Source organism: Strongylocentrotus purpuratus, unplaced genomic scaffold (genome assembly GCF_000002235.5).
Source record: "Strongylocentrotus purpuratus isolate Spur 01 unplaced genomic scaffold, Spur_5.0 spur5_scaffold_5, whole genome shotgun sequence".
Taxonomy (NCBI): domain Eukaryota; kingdom Metazoa; phylum Echinodermata; class Echinoidea; order Camarodonta; family Strongylocentrotidae; genus Strongylocentrotus; species Strongylocentrotus purpuratus.
Window position 1 is genome coordinate 6,779,342 of NW_022145611.1, and position 16,339 is coordinate 6,795,680.

Here is a 16,339-nt window from a genome sequence, read left to right on the forward strand (position 1 = left end):
AACTTGCTTTCGTACTTATCCATGTTATTTTCTTGACTTTATTTGCAAGAAATCTTTATTTTGTATCTTTGACTATGTATGTTTGAAAAAAAAATGAAAGTAGAGATGTATTATTATTTCAACTCAAGACAATTAGATATACCTGTATAAACAAATATCTGATTTTACAGCCTATTTTCATCTTCCCAAATTTTATTATAAGAATCTATTGCAATTGCAAGCAGATGATTAACTATTTGTCACATTGTTGCACATCCTAACAGTATTCAGATGACACCACAGAATTTAGTATCAACTATATAGATGCTCAACAAGAGATGGGGCTAGAGTATTATTGATTCAATTCAATTTTCAAATTCATTTTATTTTCACATTAGAATAAAAGAACAATCACAATAACATATACATTAAAAGAGAAAATAAGTATAAAACACAAGAAAATTCAAATATGGAGGGATTTGCAAAGACCATAGGCCTATCAATTACAAACCCATTACAAAAAAATAAGATATGTAGTTGTATGTGTATATGAAACAAAACACACACAAAAAAAAAATCTGCTCATAGTCATCTCCATAAGTTTAGCCAACTCAATTTCAATTCTTTTGTATGCTAGTATTTGCTTTAGAGTCTGAAAACAATGCATTTTTGGTAAAAAAAGGTTTCACATGTTGCTATGTTGGGCAAGCATACCACAGCAGAATATGCTCCATGTTGTATCCAACAGAAACAAAGTTTGCCAAATTAACCTGCTACAAAGTTTGGCCATCCAAAAATCATTACATCACACCTTATGGTATATATGTTGTCTGCTGTATCCCAGTATAGAAATTAAAGGGAAATATACAGATAATTCTGCTAGTAAGAGTTCTGTATCAGTTAGAATTTTTAAAGGCAGTGTATCAGTGATGCCAAAATGAAGGCCATGTGAATATCAAAAAAGGAATAGGGTAAATTTGAAAGTCTATTACATAACATTTCTAACAGAATCTTCCTAGTCTATCTAAATGAAAATTTGAATACAATAACAAACATGAAACTAAGTAAACAGGAAAGATAGTTTACAATTCCTGAGTTGCATCATTTACAAAATAGAAACAACACAAAATCTACAATACAAACATAACAAGGTTTTATATAATTCCTTTATATGGCTTTTCTTCAATTCTTATCCTGTTGCATTTATGAAAACAGAACTTATTTCCCACATCATAAATAATACTAAAATTTGAAAGCTGGGTAAAATATAAAACACATTCACTGGTTTTGGAAGACAAATCAAATGAAATATGAATACGGGATTAAATAATCAAACCTTTTTAATAAACATTAAACTAATAATTAAATTCTTTTTCCCAAAATATCAAAATCAATTACAAGTACCGGTATCTATTGCAATGTACAACGTTGTATTATGCATATCATTTATGAAAAACAAAGCATAACAGAGTTAAATGAGATGTTATCAGTAACAATATGACTTACATATTTCAATGGAAACTTTGTTCTACCGTCAAAGCCATCACTGGCTTTTTATAATTTCTCCTTTTGCATATCATATATATTGTAAACTGAAATATTCTTTACAAATTGCCTACATTATTTACTTGTGGTTACCTCACTGTTTTACTAAGTAGATATTTGTATATTATTATTATTATTATTAACAAAATATATTAAACCAATTACCATAACACCAATGTGTTAGTATCCATCTAAATATATAACAAAAATAATCTATCTGATTACAATGTTACTTTAAAAAGATGTGTATTTATTTCTCATTTCATTAAAAATCTATAATAGGATTGAATTTATTTCAGCAAATTCCTGATGAATGACTATTGATTGATATTCTCTTTTGGACCGGAACATAATTGTCCCCCAGAGCATATGTCTGGTCACAAAGCACACTTGTGTCTTGAGACAATGCTGTGTTGTCATCATGAATGCAGGAAGCCATGGCACTCTTCTGGTACGCTATCAAATAGACCTAAAACATTAAAACAAACAAACAAACAGTGAGAAACAACTTTTAATACGCTATCCAAAAACAGACAAAATAATTAGATATATTGGTACTGATTTCAATGATGATTTCACTCTTGGGGTATTATAGGTGGTAAAAATTGCACAGAATTAATTACTGTTTCTCATATTTTTGGACAAATCAAAATAACAACTTCCTGAAATTCAAACAAATTAATGAATAATGAGGCTAGAGGTCATAGAAAGTGGGTCGCATCAAGATAAACAATGACAAGAAGCAACAAACTTTAAAAATTGTCTCTTTTAATTTGTAGGATTGTTTGTAAACCTGGTAGTTCTATAAGGATAATTGTCTGTAAAACTCACCCTTTTCTTTGAGCCAAGTTCTGTTGAAGAGCCTTGCATAATATCGTTGACCTGTGTCACACAGGCAGGAAGCTACTACATGTCCAGGTCCGAGTTGCTTAGCAACCTAAACACAAAGTAAAGAAACACTTATGAGGTCAAAGAAGTAATGGATACAAAAGGTTTTGGCACAGTGATGCAAATAATGAATACTCTTATGCTGAAATTCATTACCATTCACAAATATAGGTACATTTGCAATATAGTTACATAATAATGATAATAATAATGATAATAATAATAAAAACAATATTAATAATAATAATTAAACAAGTAATAACATTAATTATTCATTTTATCCTTTAAAAAAAAAAGAAGCAAAAATACATAAGAAATATTGAAAGACTAGGATCTTATTGTTATTATTTTGTTAGTAATAATATCAAGTTATCAACTTACTACCTTGATCAACAATGCCATTGACATTCTGAGATAAACATGCATGCGATGTGCAATGCTGCCCTCTTGTGTTACTTAAAGATTACCATAAAGGGGGTTTATAAAAAAAGGAATGCCTCCCCTCTTCACAATGTAATATATTGGCAAGTGCTACAAGTACTTTTAATAGGTAACTTAAAATATACCAGTAATTAAAAAAAAAAAAAAGAAATTCAAGGTTTTCACATGATTATATATTAAAGATGTATCCTGTAGGTTTCATGATGAGTTATACCAATACAATAAATTAAAAAAAGAGATTCATGAAACAGTTATCGTTTACACTCACTGTTGAAAAATACTTTTATATTTCAACTTTGCATATTCCTTTCTGCTATGCTTACAGTTAGACTTGAGTTCCGGCAAAACAACGGCAGTACAAGAGGACTGGCATAGAGTCTGTCTTATAGTGTTTATTAAGCAGTATATATAAATGTTGTATCAATATTGCTTAAGATTTCATTGACTCAAATGGAATATCAAGCAAGAGGTAGAGCCAGCGCACAATCTCTCCCTCCTTTGTTTAAAAACCCCAGAATGAAAACAAATAATACTAGAGAGATAGCAGGGGGCTAATTTGTTTGTTTTCTAACTGGCAACACCTGCACAGATTGAAATCAAAAGTATAATTAAGACAGAAGTGATTACCTCACAGTGACTATAGGCCATAAATTGTTTTGCTACCACGTACCAAAGAAGCCTGTTACCAAATAAGTTATTTGTTTAACAGTTTATCGTCAACACATCCCCTTAAACAAATTGTTGGAATATAAAGTGCTACTTTATAAGGCAATCAAAATACAACAAGCTCATCATCAAGTAATTATGTGCCATTCGAAGGTAAATTAAGCCCGGTTCTTGTTGATTTTTGACATTTACGATCATCACATCACGCTGTGTAATCTCGGTCAAGGGTCGCTAGTTGGAAAGAGGCCATCATTTGCTCAGAATCATTTTGACATCCTCCCACAATATTTGAAATACTTCAAATTCTTTCTTGGTGTTTAAAAATCTTTCATTTTATTCAGAAGAATTAAACAGTGAAAAAAAAAGTTTAGAAAGTCACCTTCAACAGAAATAAATGAGAAAGAGCATTGAAGAAATTAATAAGCAAATGGCTGAATCTATTAGTGAATTAAGAACTATGTCTTAAAACATATGAAAGTCAAATTTACATGTACTGAAATGTAATTTAGAATTCATTACCGTATAATCTGCTTCTTTTGATTTTCCTGTCTTACCTTTTTCCCCTTTTCATTACCGGTACCTATTCTTAGTATTTTTCATAGAGCATGAACGGTCAGTTAAACAAACTGCTTCTATGCCATGACTACTATCTCCTGGTAATTACTTATCAATTATCACCAATTGTTAGTCATGTTTACCGCTCTTGAAGCATCTTAACATACTGGTATTGTCATGGTAACAAATGAACAACATCGTTGGCAATATTTGCCGAATCCTTCTCATGCAGCCTTGCTACTGTTCCAGTATGGCTAAAAAGCTGTTCACAGAAAATGCAAACTTTGATGATTTCTGCTTCAGCCTTGTAGAGTATTAAAGCACATTTTTTTTTCTTTCTAATCTGATGGACTACAGTACAGTTGAAGAAAAAAACTACAAAACTACACTTACAAAAAGTAACCTCTAAATTCGTTAAGCATTGGGATAGGATAACAAAGAAATGAAAAGGAATAAAGTAGAGAAGTCTAATATATCTGATAAACTCTCTTCAATATAAGTAAAACAACCAAAATTTCAGCATCCATCGATTTGTGTACATAATTTCTTCTTTGTTGTCCATGTTATTTTCATAACATGTGTAGGAATTGGGGAGAATAAACAATAATCACTAATTATACTGCATTGGTAGGATGCGAAAGCTAACGTGCTTAGATTAGCAAGTGTGCGCTCATAAAAATGATGCACTGGCTGGAATGCTCCCCAGGGAGTGGAGAATGTGCATACATTGTGTGCGGGTAAGCCTGAATCCGATGACCGGGGTAATAATATAATTGCAGGGCCCTCAGGGAGAACAGTATGAATACTGATGAGGCTACCCTGGGTAAACAAGACATATTATTATTATTATTATTATTATTATTATTATTATTATTATTGATCAAAGCTAACTGGGGGTACTATGTGAAGATTTGTTAATATCACTGGGGTGGGGGGAGTAGGTCAGCTTACCTGCACTGCGGCTACTACATTTAGACCAGATGACGCCCCAACAAAGAACCCTTCATCTTTTAGGAGACGGAACGTCTACAAAGAAAGACATATAATGGGCACAGAAACAAAGAAACAATTGATAATGGCTCCACATCGATACGCCCGACCAACCACACACTATGAAAGCATCAAACAAGAGATAATCAAATATTTATGAACAAACAGATTTTTATATTTGCACATCCAGCTCGGTATTTGTTATACCTATCATTATATTGCAATTAGTCAAGACGACTGCCCTAGAACATACCAAATCTTGGAGACATAACCTGCAATAAAACAATATTCCATCCAAAATGGGAAACAAATATTTAAAATTGGCATTTAATCTGTTTAGTTAAGGCTAATCATTTTGCAATCATTGGAGTTGTAAAGTCATTTAATAAAAGCTTACCAAAGTTCAAATATATAGATAATACTGGTAATGATATTCAAAGTGAAATTGTTGAAATGCCTACTCAACCGAAATCTGAGTGCCTTTTTAAAGTCATAAGACCTGATACAGGCCAGATATTTCTTCCTGGGAGTCAGATTCTAATGTACAAAAGACATATTTGATACTGAGAGGATTGTTTTCAATCAAGTTTGATACAGAAAATGCCCTCTATTTTCTTCTTCTTCAAACCCTACAAACACATGTATGGATGTAGACAACTGTGCTAGCCTGTCTAGGGTACCCATAATTTGCATTTGGATGCATTACATTTTGATATAATTTTCTTTAAACAAAAATACTTTTAACAATTCATATGTTCAATTTCTCTTCTTGTATAATGTTCTTTTCAGCCTTTGCTGCCAGTACAAATAGACAAAAGGAGAAATTCACAAAATACTGAGGAAATACTTCTTATTAAGAAAATGTAAAGATAAATATAACCTTTCCCTACGTCATACAACAATTAAAATAGATCTCTGATTCACTTAAGAGCACTTAACAGGTATTAAAATACATTTCAGTGTTCAAAGCTGTCTGTCGCCTAAAACTTCTAATTTAGAAATTGTAAAGGCAGAGTATAATTGTCTCTCCATTAATTTCATAAAACAGTTGAAATTGAGAATCTGCAATTTGATTAAGAACAATCAACACTGATTTTCTTCATTATGGCTGGATGTTAAACTGCAACTTCTTATCAATAAATTGTAGATAACCTTTCCTCTATTTCATAAAACAATTACAATGGAAGATTTTTAATTGAATTAAGAGCAATTAACAACAAGTACCTTTCTGTACTTATGCCGCCTGTCACCTAAACCTTCCAATTAAGAGAATATAACCTTTCCTCTATTTCATAAAACGTTTCAAATAGATCTCCAAATAATAGTGAATACCTTTCTGTATTTACACTGACCGTCATCTCAAAATTTCCAATTAAGAAATTGTAAAGATAGAGCATAACCTTTCCTCTATTTCATAAAACAGTTAAATAGTAGGATCTGCAATTGAAATGGGAGTAATTAACAATTTGTTCCAATTGTATTATTTGTTTCAAGTCGAGTGTTGATAAATAAACATTTCACACCAGCGATTTAAAAGCTCTTGCATTTGAAGAAAAGATTGACAGAATGCAACCTTTCACCCAATTTCTAATTGATTTGAACAAGATTTGTATATTTGCAGCAACTAATTAATTGGCACTTTGATTTGATTTAATTGGTGTGCATGTATTTCTACAAATCAGGTGTTTTATCATGACTGCAGCCTGTATAGCCCAATTAAACTATTTAATTAAGAGTTTAGTAGGTGAAGTGCAGAAAATGCCCAACCCCAGTTTGAAAAGCTTGCAGAATTTGTTGGAGAATGGGGAAAATCAATGAAACTCTTCATTTTTTCATATGTGTGTCAAAGTTCAAAACCTACAATGGGGAGCAGCATTTCAATCTCTCGAAGTTTATTAAGCAAAGTTCTTACAAAAGAACAAAATGGCATCAGAAATAAGCCAAAGAATTGCATGAAATTTGTATCACTGAGAACAATATATTGTTCTTATAATCTTACAAATCTCATACATTATTATTATTGTTATTATTGCAAAAATATAATACACTATAGTGTAACCAAGCAAATCTTGAATATTTGACAAAAGCAAAAGAAAGTTCTAAATAGAAATAAAAAGACACAATTATATGACAATCTTCTTACAGTATTCTTAAGCCTCATTCTTGCATGCACTGGCAACCGCTGGGACATACTGACATACTACGTTTTATATTTCTGTATCTTATAAGACACAGATAAGTGGGTAAATGTATCTAACCATTGTTGCATACAGATATTTTTTGTTGCCTACATGTACAGGTGTATATATACGAGTTAGTTAAAAAAAAAAACTTTAATGCTACGGGAAACCCATGTGACAAGCCCTTTAAAGCCTATCTGTACTAGTTTGGCCAGGAAGGATTAGACCTCCCCAGCATGGTCACTGACAGGTGGTTATTTCATCAAATCAGCTCTCAATAAACATAAGAAAAAGGGGACCATGGCTATGTAAAGGGCGAAAGTAGCTACAAGTAGTGCAGTCCTGCTTTAAACCTTTTTAGCTTTCTCTGTAATTATTTTCCAGAGATTTCTTATTGGTTCAATTCCTTGTCATCTATGCCACGGTAATCAACATTCAAATCAAATTTCAAACTCACCATACTGACAGCATCGGTGTCCATAATGCACAAGGCCTCATCAATGGGGGCGCCCTTGAGGTTATCTGTGACCCGACCTTGACCTATGCCCTCTGTGATGGATGACCCCGGTGACCTCTCCAGCTTGCCATGGGTGAAGTAGTTGTAGAGGACGCTGCCCTGAGGGTCAGCTAGGATGACCTTCACATCCTTGCTCATCTCCTTCATGTACATCCCAACTCCTGAAAGGGAGATATGAAATGAATCGGTCAAGTAACGTTAAGTCAAGCCATCCATCCATCTACCCATCTATCCATTCATTCATTCATTCATTCATCTATTCATCTATCTATCTATCTATCTATCTATCTGTCTATCTATCTATCTATTGATCGATCGATTGACCCATCCATCCATCCATTCATCCATCCTTCCATCCATCCATCCATCCATCCATCCATCCATCCATCCATCCATCCTTCCCTCCATCCATCCATCCATCCATCCATCCATCCACCCAACTATCCATCCATCCATCCATTCATTATCTATCCAGCCATTCATCTATTTTTACACCTATCTATCTATCAATTAGTCCATTGATGCATTCAATCATCCATCCATCTACTCATTCACCAGTACATACATGTACATCCATCCATTCTTCCATCCATATATCCCTCAACAAAACGATCAATCAATCAATTAATCTATCATCACTGTTATACCCTGACATAGCACCACATATTATTCAAAATTTAGGGTGTATTCATATATTTTGGTGCATAAAAGTCTACAAAATAGTGACCATAAAGATTTAGAGTTTGATCACTTAAAGGGATCCGGTAACTCTGTCTCAGATCCTTGATTTAGCTAATGCTGCAATAATTATTAACCTTTAGGTCAGTCAGGAACCCCATGGCTTTTACAAGCCGATCGCCTGTCTGATTATCAAGATATTTATGATTAAAAATCGAAATCAAATTTTGTGTTTGCCAAATGGTTTTCATAACACAACAGTCTAATGGGGAAAACGAGTATGGTGAAACCAGTCACTCAAAGGTTTTTACTTTTTTGAGGCACTTCTTGATCATTTTTCTTTAGCATTTCAATATAACACCATATCGCAGACACTGATAACATGTAGGGCCATGCATCTCCGATTTAACATTGTTAAACGATGCCTTTAAGAGAGACTAACCTGCCAAAGTGCCACCTGTTCCAGTGCCAAATGTGACAGCATTCACCTTGCCCTCTGTGGAGAAAAAAAATTGAAGCCAAGACATCATCAACAAATGAGAAAATAATTGTGGAGAAATGTAAATTTTCCTAAACCCTCCCCTATATAATGATAGTTTTTAAATGATATGATGGACATAAATTAACGCATGATTTTGTATATGGAATTATGATTTCAGGTATAAAAACAATTTATCTCATTCTCATTCTATTCTTCTCTTCAAGGGTTGCAAATGGTATTTGTTATTTCAGGGCGAGTTTTATGAATTCCTCATGGTGTGTTATATGATGGAGACCTTACTAAACAGAACTAAAATAGTTGTTAGAATAGCTCAATTCTTAAAAACATCAATATTCAAGACCTAGCAATGATTGATAGTGACCTCTCTCTCTCTCTCTCTCTCTCTCTCTCTCTCTCTCTCTCTCTCTCTCTATATATATATATATATATATACTGGTATATGTAGGTATTTACAAAAATGTATGTCAAAGAAAATTACAATTTAGTGACCATTCTGTAACTGTCTATATTGAACCTTCTTTAAATCAGTTATTTTTATTATCATCAGTGAATTAAAACATGGAGAAAATTTCACCAAAGCATATTGTCTAATCATTGTTCTGGTGGAGAGAGAGAGAGAGAGAGAGGGAGAGAGAGAGAGAGAGAGAGAGATAGGGGGGAGGAAGAAAGATAAGATCTTACCAGTCTGTTGCCATATCTCTGGTCCTGTGGTCTCTATATGAGCTTGTCTGTTGGCTGTGTTGTCAAACTGGTTTGTCCAAACGGCATTATCTAACGATTCAGCATGTCTCCTTGCCTAAAATGAATAAACAGATGAGTCCAATTATAATTAGCAATTTTCTGTTCCATACCTCTTACCACCGTTATGATAATAGTAAACATTTGGCACCCCCCCCCCCCCCTCTTTCTTCCTTCAGCATGGTTTACAAAGCAAGAGATAAAAGAAAGACAAGGCAAAATATTGAAGGTGTAAGATGCAAAACTCTTCATATTAATTTAAAGATGAGTTTAAACTTCTCAATCAAGCACGCTAAAAAGAGAAGAAAAAGAAAAGACTAGTATTGGAGATGCTTTGAAAGAGAGAAAGAGAAAGAGAGAAATAAAAAGATAGACAGAGAGGGATTGGGAAGGGGGGGCAAACAAACAGACTGGTAAACCATTAGAGAGAGAGAGGGGGTAATGAGAGAGACAAAGAGAGAGCCTGGGAGAGAGAGAGAAAGAGGGAGAGAGAGAGAGAGAGAGAGATAGAGAAAGAGAGAGAGAGAGAAAAAAAAGAGAGAGAAAAAAAAAAGAGAGAGAGAAAAGAAAGAGAGAGAGAGGGAGAGAGAGAGAGATTTTTTTCTAAAATGCTCCTATTTGTTCTATTCTTACTCATGAGGCAAATATTTGCAACAGCAATATTTTGTAAAACATATCTAATAGATCTGAAAACAGAAAGTAAACTCTAAATAAGGCTTTTTCTTTTTAAAATCCCATTAATTATAATACCAAAAGATAACAATGACATCGAGTAGTCATTAATAACATAATGCTAAGACTCACACCCGAGCAATCCTGCAAAAAGTGTTTGTTCAACTAAAATGAATAAACTAAAAATCCAGAACTAAAACGATACACTAAAATGTAGGTAAACACACAGAAACTTTGGACTTCAAAACTTTTTATTGCTTACATACATGTAGCTACACTATGGACTGCCTTATTGAGAAAGAAAAATGTCACTAAGAAGTTACAGTGTGAATTTTATGAGCTCATGTGCGAAATGTGTGAAATGTCATTGTCCCAACAGACAATGCTCCAACAGAATTTTAACCTATGCTCTACTGAGCAGAGAGAGATCTGAAATTAATGATCCCGACAGAGAATGCAATGTGTAAAAACACTGTGTCTCTCTGTCATTATTATCTGAGGGGTCCACAATTAAGCTCTGCTTTTTAGTGGACCTCTCCAATTCCTAAAAATATAAATACAGTCAAATTTAATTTTCATCTTCCTCAAATGTATAAATTGCTGTAAAAATTTGTTTATTACAAATGTAACTATGTTTTGTATATATTTTATATTGTATTTGTTTTATGTATTGTATTTAATCAAAAATAGGGGGTATAGTGATTTTTCTACCATTGCCAGATGGGAGGGGGGGGGGGGTGGAAGGGCATGGGATAGATGCCCCTGGCAAAACAAAATTTGGTATAATTTAAGTACACGCTATATGTAAAAGAAGAATGAGTCAACGAATGTGTGCCACTGCATCAAAAGGCACCTGAATTATGTGCTCAAATATTTGCTTGTCAGAGGTTTTCTGGAGTAAAAGGTGAAAAAACAAACATGACAATCACTTTTGACCATCCCCTTTTTCAATGTTTGTTAGAGAATTACGGAATTATAAAGCACCTTAAAATGTGATAACTCTCCTTTGCCTGTCAAATTATTTTTAGAGATTTCATGATGTGTCCTACCATCCAGGTAACACCATACATATGACACAGATAGTTGTACAATATACTACTATATACAATACAATTGGAGGAAATGAATAAAAAACTTGCACAACATCACAAGCAGCTTTCGAGGCGAAAAGGGCGACTTATATTAAAGAAGTAAAACTAAACTACTGACCTGGTGGTTGTAATTGTCGGGATCGTCGAAAGGTACAACGGGGACGGGAAACACTATGGCACCAAGGAGCCGCAACATATCAATCTTTTCTTGACTCTGATTGTTCGGCATATAGATCACACACTTGAAACCCATGGCGTTACATAAATGAGCTAGACCGATGCCTGGTAGAGAGTGGTAAGAAAATCAGTGTGAATAATTACTTCTTGTTTTATGAGTAATGGTTCTTTAAATCTTAGGCCACTATCAGATTACTCCACATGAATTCAAGCTAGAAGCAGCCCCCCCCCCCCCTGTACTGCTTAAATTAGGTTCAAATATCATAAATGGAACAGACTTTAAAGTTTAGATATAAATTTTGCTTTAATGTTAGATTTTGCATAATATGTCTTCTTTGGCAACAAACGAGCATCTATTCAGAATTCAATAACATTCAGATGTATTGAGAGCATGAATATAACTGGTTAAAGACCGTCAATACTACTGGGCCAGAAGGGATTAGACCAAACAGCGAGGTCACTGACAGGTGGCTATCTCATCAACTCAGCTCTCAACTAACATAAGAAAAAGAGGATCATGGGGGACCAACAGGCACCAATTGGGGAAGTTTTCTTTATAGAGGGAGCAAGTACCTACAATTAGGACAGTGGGGCTTTAAGAGTTGTTACAGATTATTAAATTATCGCCTATTGGTAATGTTTTTACATAATATGATTCAAATTGTGTGCAATTTTCTTTGTGCATTGACTACAGAAACTGCTTTAGCACATATATATGTACCCTATACTCTTACGATTTATTCCAACAGAAAGTGAATGAACCCTTTGTGGAAAAAAGTTTATTGATTAAGTTCACTGAATTTTAACTAAATCATATTTAGCTGAACTATTTCTGAAAAAGAAAAAATGATAATACAAACAAATTAAGAGGAGGCATTTACCTGTATTTCCTGCAGTTCCTTCCACCACTGTGCCGCCAGCCTTAAGTCGACCTAAAAAGAAAAAAGAAAATCAAAATCCAAAATAAAATAAATCAAAACTTAACATGTTGTAGCCTGAGCTTTATTATACAAGTTTAATAACACATAGACATTTTGTTATGACTTCTGTTGGAAAAATCTGCTAGGTAAAAAGATGGTTAACTCTAGCCGTAAGGCTGTTCCAAATTTCAAATTGTATTTTGTTTCAGGGCTAATTCCCAAGGTCTTCCTTTTCTGGCTATCTTGCTATCCCAACAACCTAATGTCATTTTGAATGGTACCTTTTGAAATTGCATTAGAGACTACTAACCTTGATCAATGCCTTGTTGAATGAGAAAGAGGGCAGCTCTGTCTTTTACGGAGCCCCCTCCATTTGCAAACTCAGCTTTGACCACAATGTCACATCCTGTCTCCTCGCTGACTTTATTCAATCGAATCAGCGGCGTCCTAAAAAGAAATTGAAAGAACATATCGTCGCTGTTTTCACGAAGTGACGGTAGTGAAAAAAAATTGTATTCACTTTGCGTGACGATTTTGCTCACTACCGTCACTTCGTGAAAACAGCGACGATATGTTAAAATAATAATAATAGTCAATAATAGTTCGTCATTATATAGCGCATTTCAGGACCGCAGGCCCTCTCACATTAACTTGGCAGGGAGAGTGAGAAAAAAATGTTATGTGTTTAAAACTGATACATGAAGAAGTTTCTCACTTGCTGCATTGATTTTCATGAATTTTACAGATTGAAGTCAACAACCCAAACTTTCGTCATTTTTTTAACCTAATTTTCAATACCTTCTCTTTAATCAAATTGAAGAAAAAAAATCAAGAGTATGTAATTGCTATCAAACATGGTCAAATGTGCAACACTTTGCATATCAATAACAATTGTAAATACGTTTTTGAGTACCCAATTTAAAAAAAAATTGTAGATTACAATGAAACTTTTACAAACAGAAATAGAAACAAATGTGTACAAAATATTACACAAAATACATATTTTTATTGAATAGTAATACAGAGTTACAAACGATTTCATGGAAAAGGAGAAAAAGAGAGGGACTTAAAGTTGTAACTATGTAAGCTACATTAAAAAAACACTTACCTGCCAACCATGCCAACAAAACCCTTTCGGACATCCTAGAAAACATAAACAAATTAATATCAGAATATTACAGAATGATCATGATTTGATCAATTTTCTTATCTTTTGGGGAGTATTTTTTCTAAAAACGAAGACATTATAATATTCACTTTCTCACAGATGTCACGGCAAACCGCTGCACATTTACAATACAATTGCATACTGTGTCGTACTGACGATATGAAGGGGTACGGGCGCGCGAGCGTGCGTGAAGTTAGCGACTGTATTAATCAACGTCATGCACGCTCACGCGCCCGCACCCTGGCCCTTTGTTGGGGTGGTACAGTATGCAATTGTATTGTAATTGTGCAGCGGTTTGCCGTGGAACCTGTGAGAAAGTCAATATTATACTGTCTTCGTTTTTAGGAAAAAATACTCCAAAAAAGATAAGAAAATTGACACGAAAGGGGTAAGAAATATAACAAATTTATATCATGACCATTATTTGAAAAATTGAAGAAGATTTAGTTGATTTTTGGTATGTTTTAGTGGGAGTAATGGGTCAAAAATGGATACGAAAGTATGTCACTAGCGCCCATTTAAAACAAAAAAGATACTTGCCTCTTTTTATCTTCATCATAAACCTACACACCACATCATTAATCAAGCACAATACACGTACACAGTCATGGAATAATATGAAATGAAAATCATATAAAATGGGTTTGACCTTTGCCCTATATGCCATAGCATAGGGCATGACGAAGCATTTTCATTCAAAGAATCTAAACCAATATCAACAACAAAACACAGATAAGAGCACGTGGGACTGATATATCTGGCCTATGTTTTTAAAGATACATACAAAGCACGAATTGAATACAAATTCACATTCATGTAGATACATTTGAATACTCACATTAGAAAGTAGTCGTTGAAGTATATTGTAATCCCTTTTGCAGTGGGATAACAATATTTTTTGCCCTATTTTACGCAAAGACGAAGCCATGTTGTTGAAGACCGTGCACTCAGCCGAGAGTCGAGTGGGCGGGGCTAAACAATCAGCTGTTTACCTCATGCCTTGAAAGTTGAAGTCCAAGGTCATCGTGTTTTTTTTTTTTTATAGAACATTACTAGTCTAATGGATATTTCTGCCAAAGAAACGTGAATAATTATTCAATTCAATTCAATTCATATTTATTTCATTTCCAACAGAAAGATAAACAAAGGTATTACATTTGTTCATACATAATTCATTTTTTCTTGGTAACCATAGAGAAATTCTTAATTTCTGAGGAAATGGGGGGGGGGGGGGGGGGGGGGGGGGGGTCCATTAAAAAGCATTGCTTGTAGTTTGTGGATCCCCCAGAAAAAAAGATTGTTTCATATTGTGACCACGAAGACTTGGAAAACAATATTACAAAACAATGAACAAACAACCACGAAACGACTAGAAGAAGTAAAACAGATATAAGGAGAAGGAAAATGGAAAAGGGGGAAGAAGGAAGAAGGAAAAAGGAAAAAGCAGGACAAATCGTGACCGAAGAAGAGGTATAAATTGGTGTTTCTGGGAAGTTAATTTCATAAGACCAAATGAATGTTCAATTAATCTAGCAGATGATGAAGATCTAACTAAAAAATTAAGATGATTACCAACTGTTATCAGATTATTATTGTATATTACTATAAGATTTGAGCATAAGTGTATTTTTTTTTCTTGAAGAATTTAGGGATGATATGATCACTTAGAAAATTCCAAAATCTAGGACCATCATAAAACTCGTTAGACCGTCTAGTTGGGTAATCCTGAAATGACCGATTTAGGGGGAACATGGCGTCAAATATTATATGTGGAAGGATTTTCTACTGTGGATCGACGAGGCTCAGATAAAAATATATTGAATATGGAAGAGGAAGACCAACAAAATGAATAAATGGATAAATGAATTGAAGAAAAAAAGCCTGATTTTACTATAAAGGCAAGATACGCTTACATCTTATAAAAAAAAAAACCATGTATTCTTATATTAAGAATAAAAATCAGATTATCTCTTACTTAATTTGTTTTACTTCATCATTCCAAATCATTTCCTAGTGTGCTGTGTAAATTAAAATGTCCTCATCTAATTCGTCTTCCGTTTTTATCTCGTTGCTCTTATTGTATTATTACTGAACATATTATAGTTGTTGTTCTTGTCTTAATTCGTTGTTGTTTTTGCTGCTGCTGCTGTTGTTCTATAGGCCTATTATTTTTCTATTTATTCTTCTTCTTCTTTTTCTTCTTTCTGTTTCTTCTTCTTCTCTTTGCGTCCTATCATTCTTCTTCTTCTTCTTCTTCTTCTTCTTCTTCTTCTTCTTCTTCTTCTTCACGAGTTTTCCGGAACATGAATCTCGCTACTCGCTAGGCAGTTACTTCCCCTCCGCCCCAGAATTTCATTTTTGTTTCTCAACTAAACAAAAAAGAAGGGGGGGGGGGGGGGCTAAACCTTTTTTGCGCTGCGTGCTCAGATCAAGCTTAAGTAGTCCATTAGCAAAAATAATTGTTAATTAAGATTATACTGAAATATATGTCTGAATCTGTCTCACTTGAATGTCTCACTAACGTCTAAACCATGAAGAAATATTAGCTTTCATGGCTACTGAAGCAGATTAGTTTTGCCATTCACAATGATTAATCGAAACGCTTCTCTATCAATGTCTTGATCAAATGAAT

The 16,339-nt window shown here is 33.8% G+C and overlaps 1 protein-coding gene across 1 annotated transcript; it reads right to left on the reverse strand.

Moving 5' to 3' along the window:
• Nucleotides 1–1,943: 1,943 nt before the first annotated feature.
• On the reverse strand, nucleotides 1,944–14,649 carry LOC587322 (cysteine synthase-like). The gene is given in 11 exon segments (NM_001242684.1): nucleotides 1,944–1,993; nucleotides 2,356–2,461; nucleotides 5,026–5,100; nucleotides 7,702–7,922; nucleotides 8,882–8,935; nucleotides 9,623–9,737; nucleotides 11,561–11,724; nucleotides 12,501–12,551; nucleotides 12,850–12,986; nucleotides 13,648–13,682; nucleotides 14,546–14,649. Coding segments are annotated over 11 exon segments (1,098 nt in total). The 5' UTR covers nucleotides 14,636–14,649.
• Nucleotides 14,650–16,339: the final 1,690 nt, after the last annotated feature.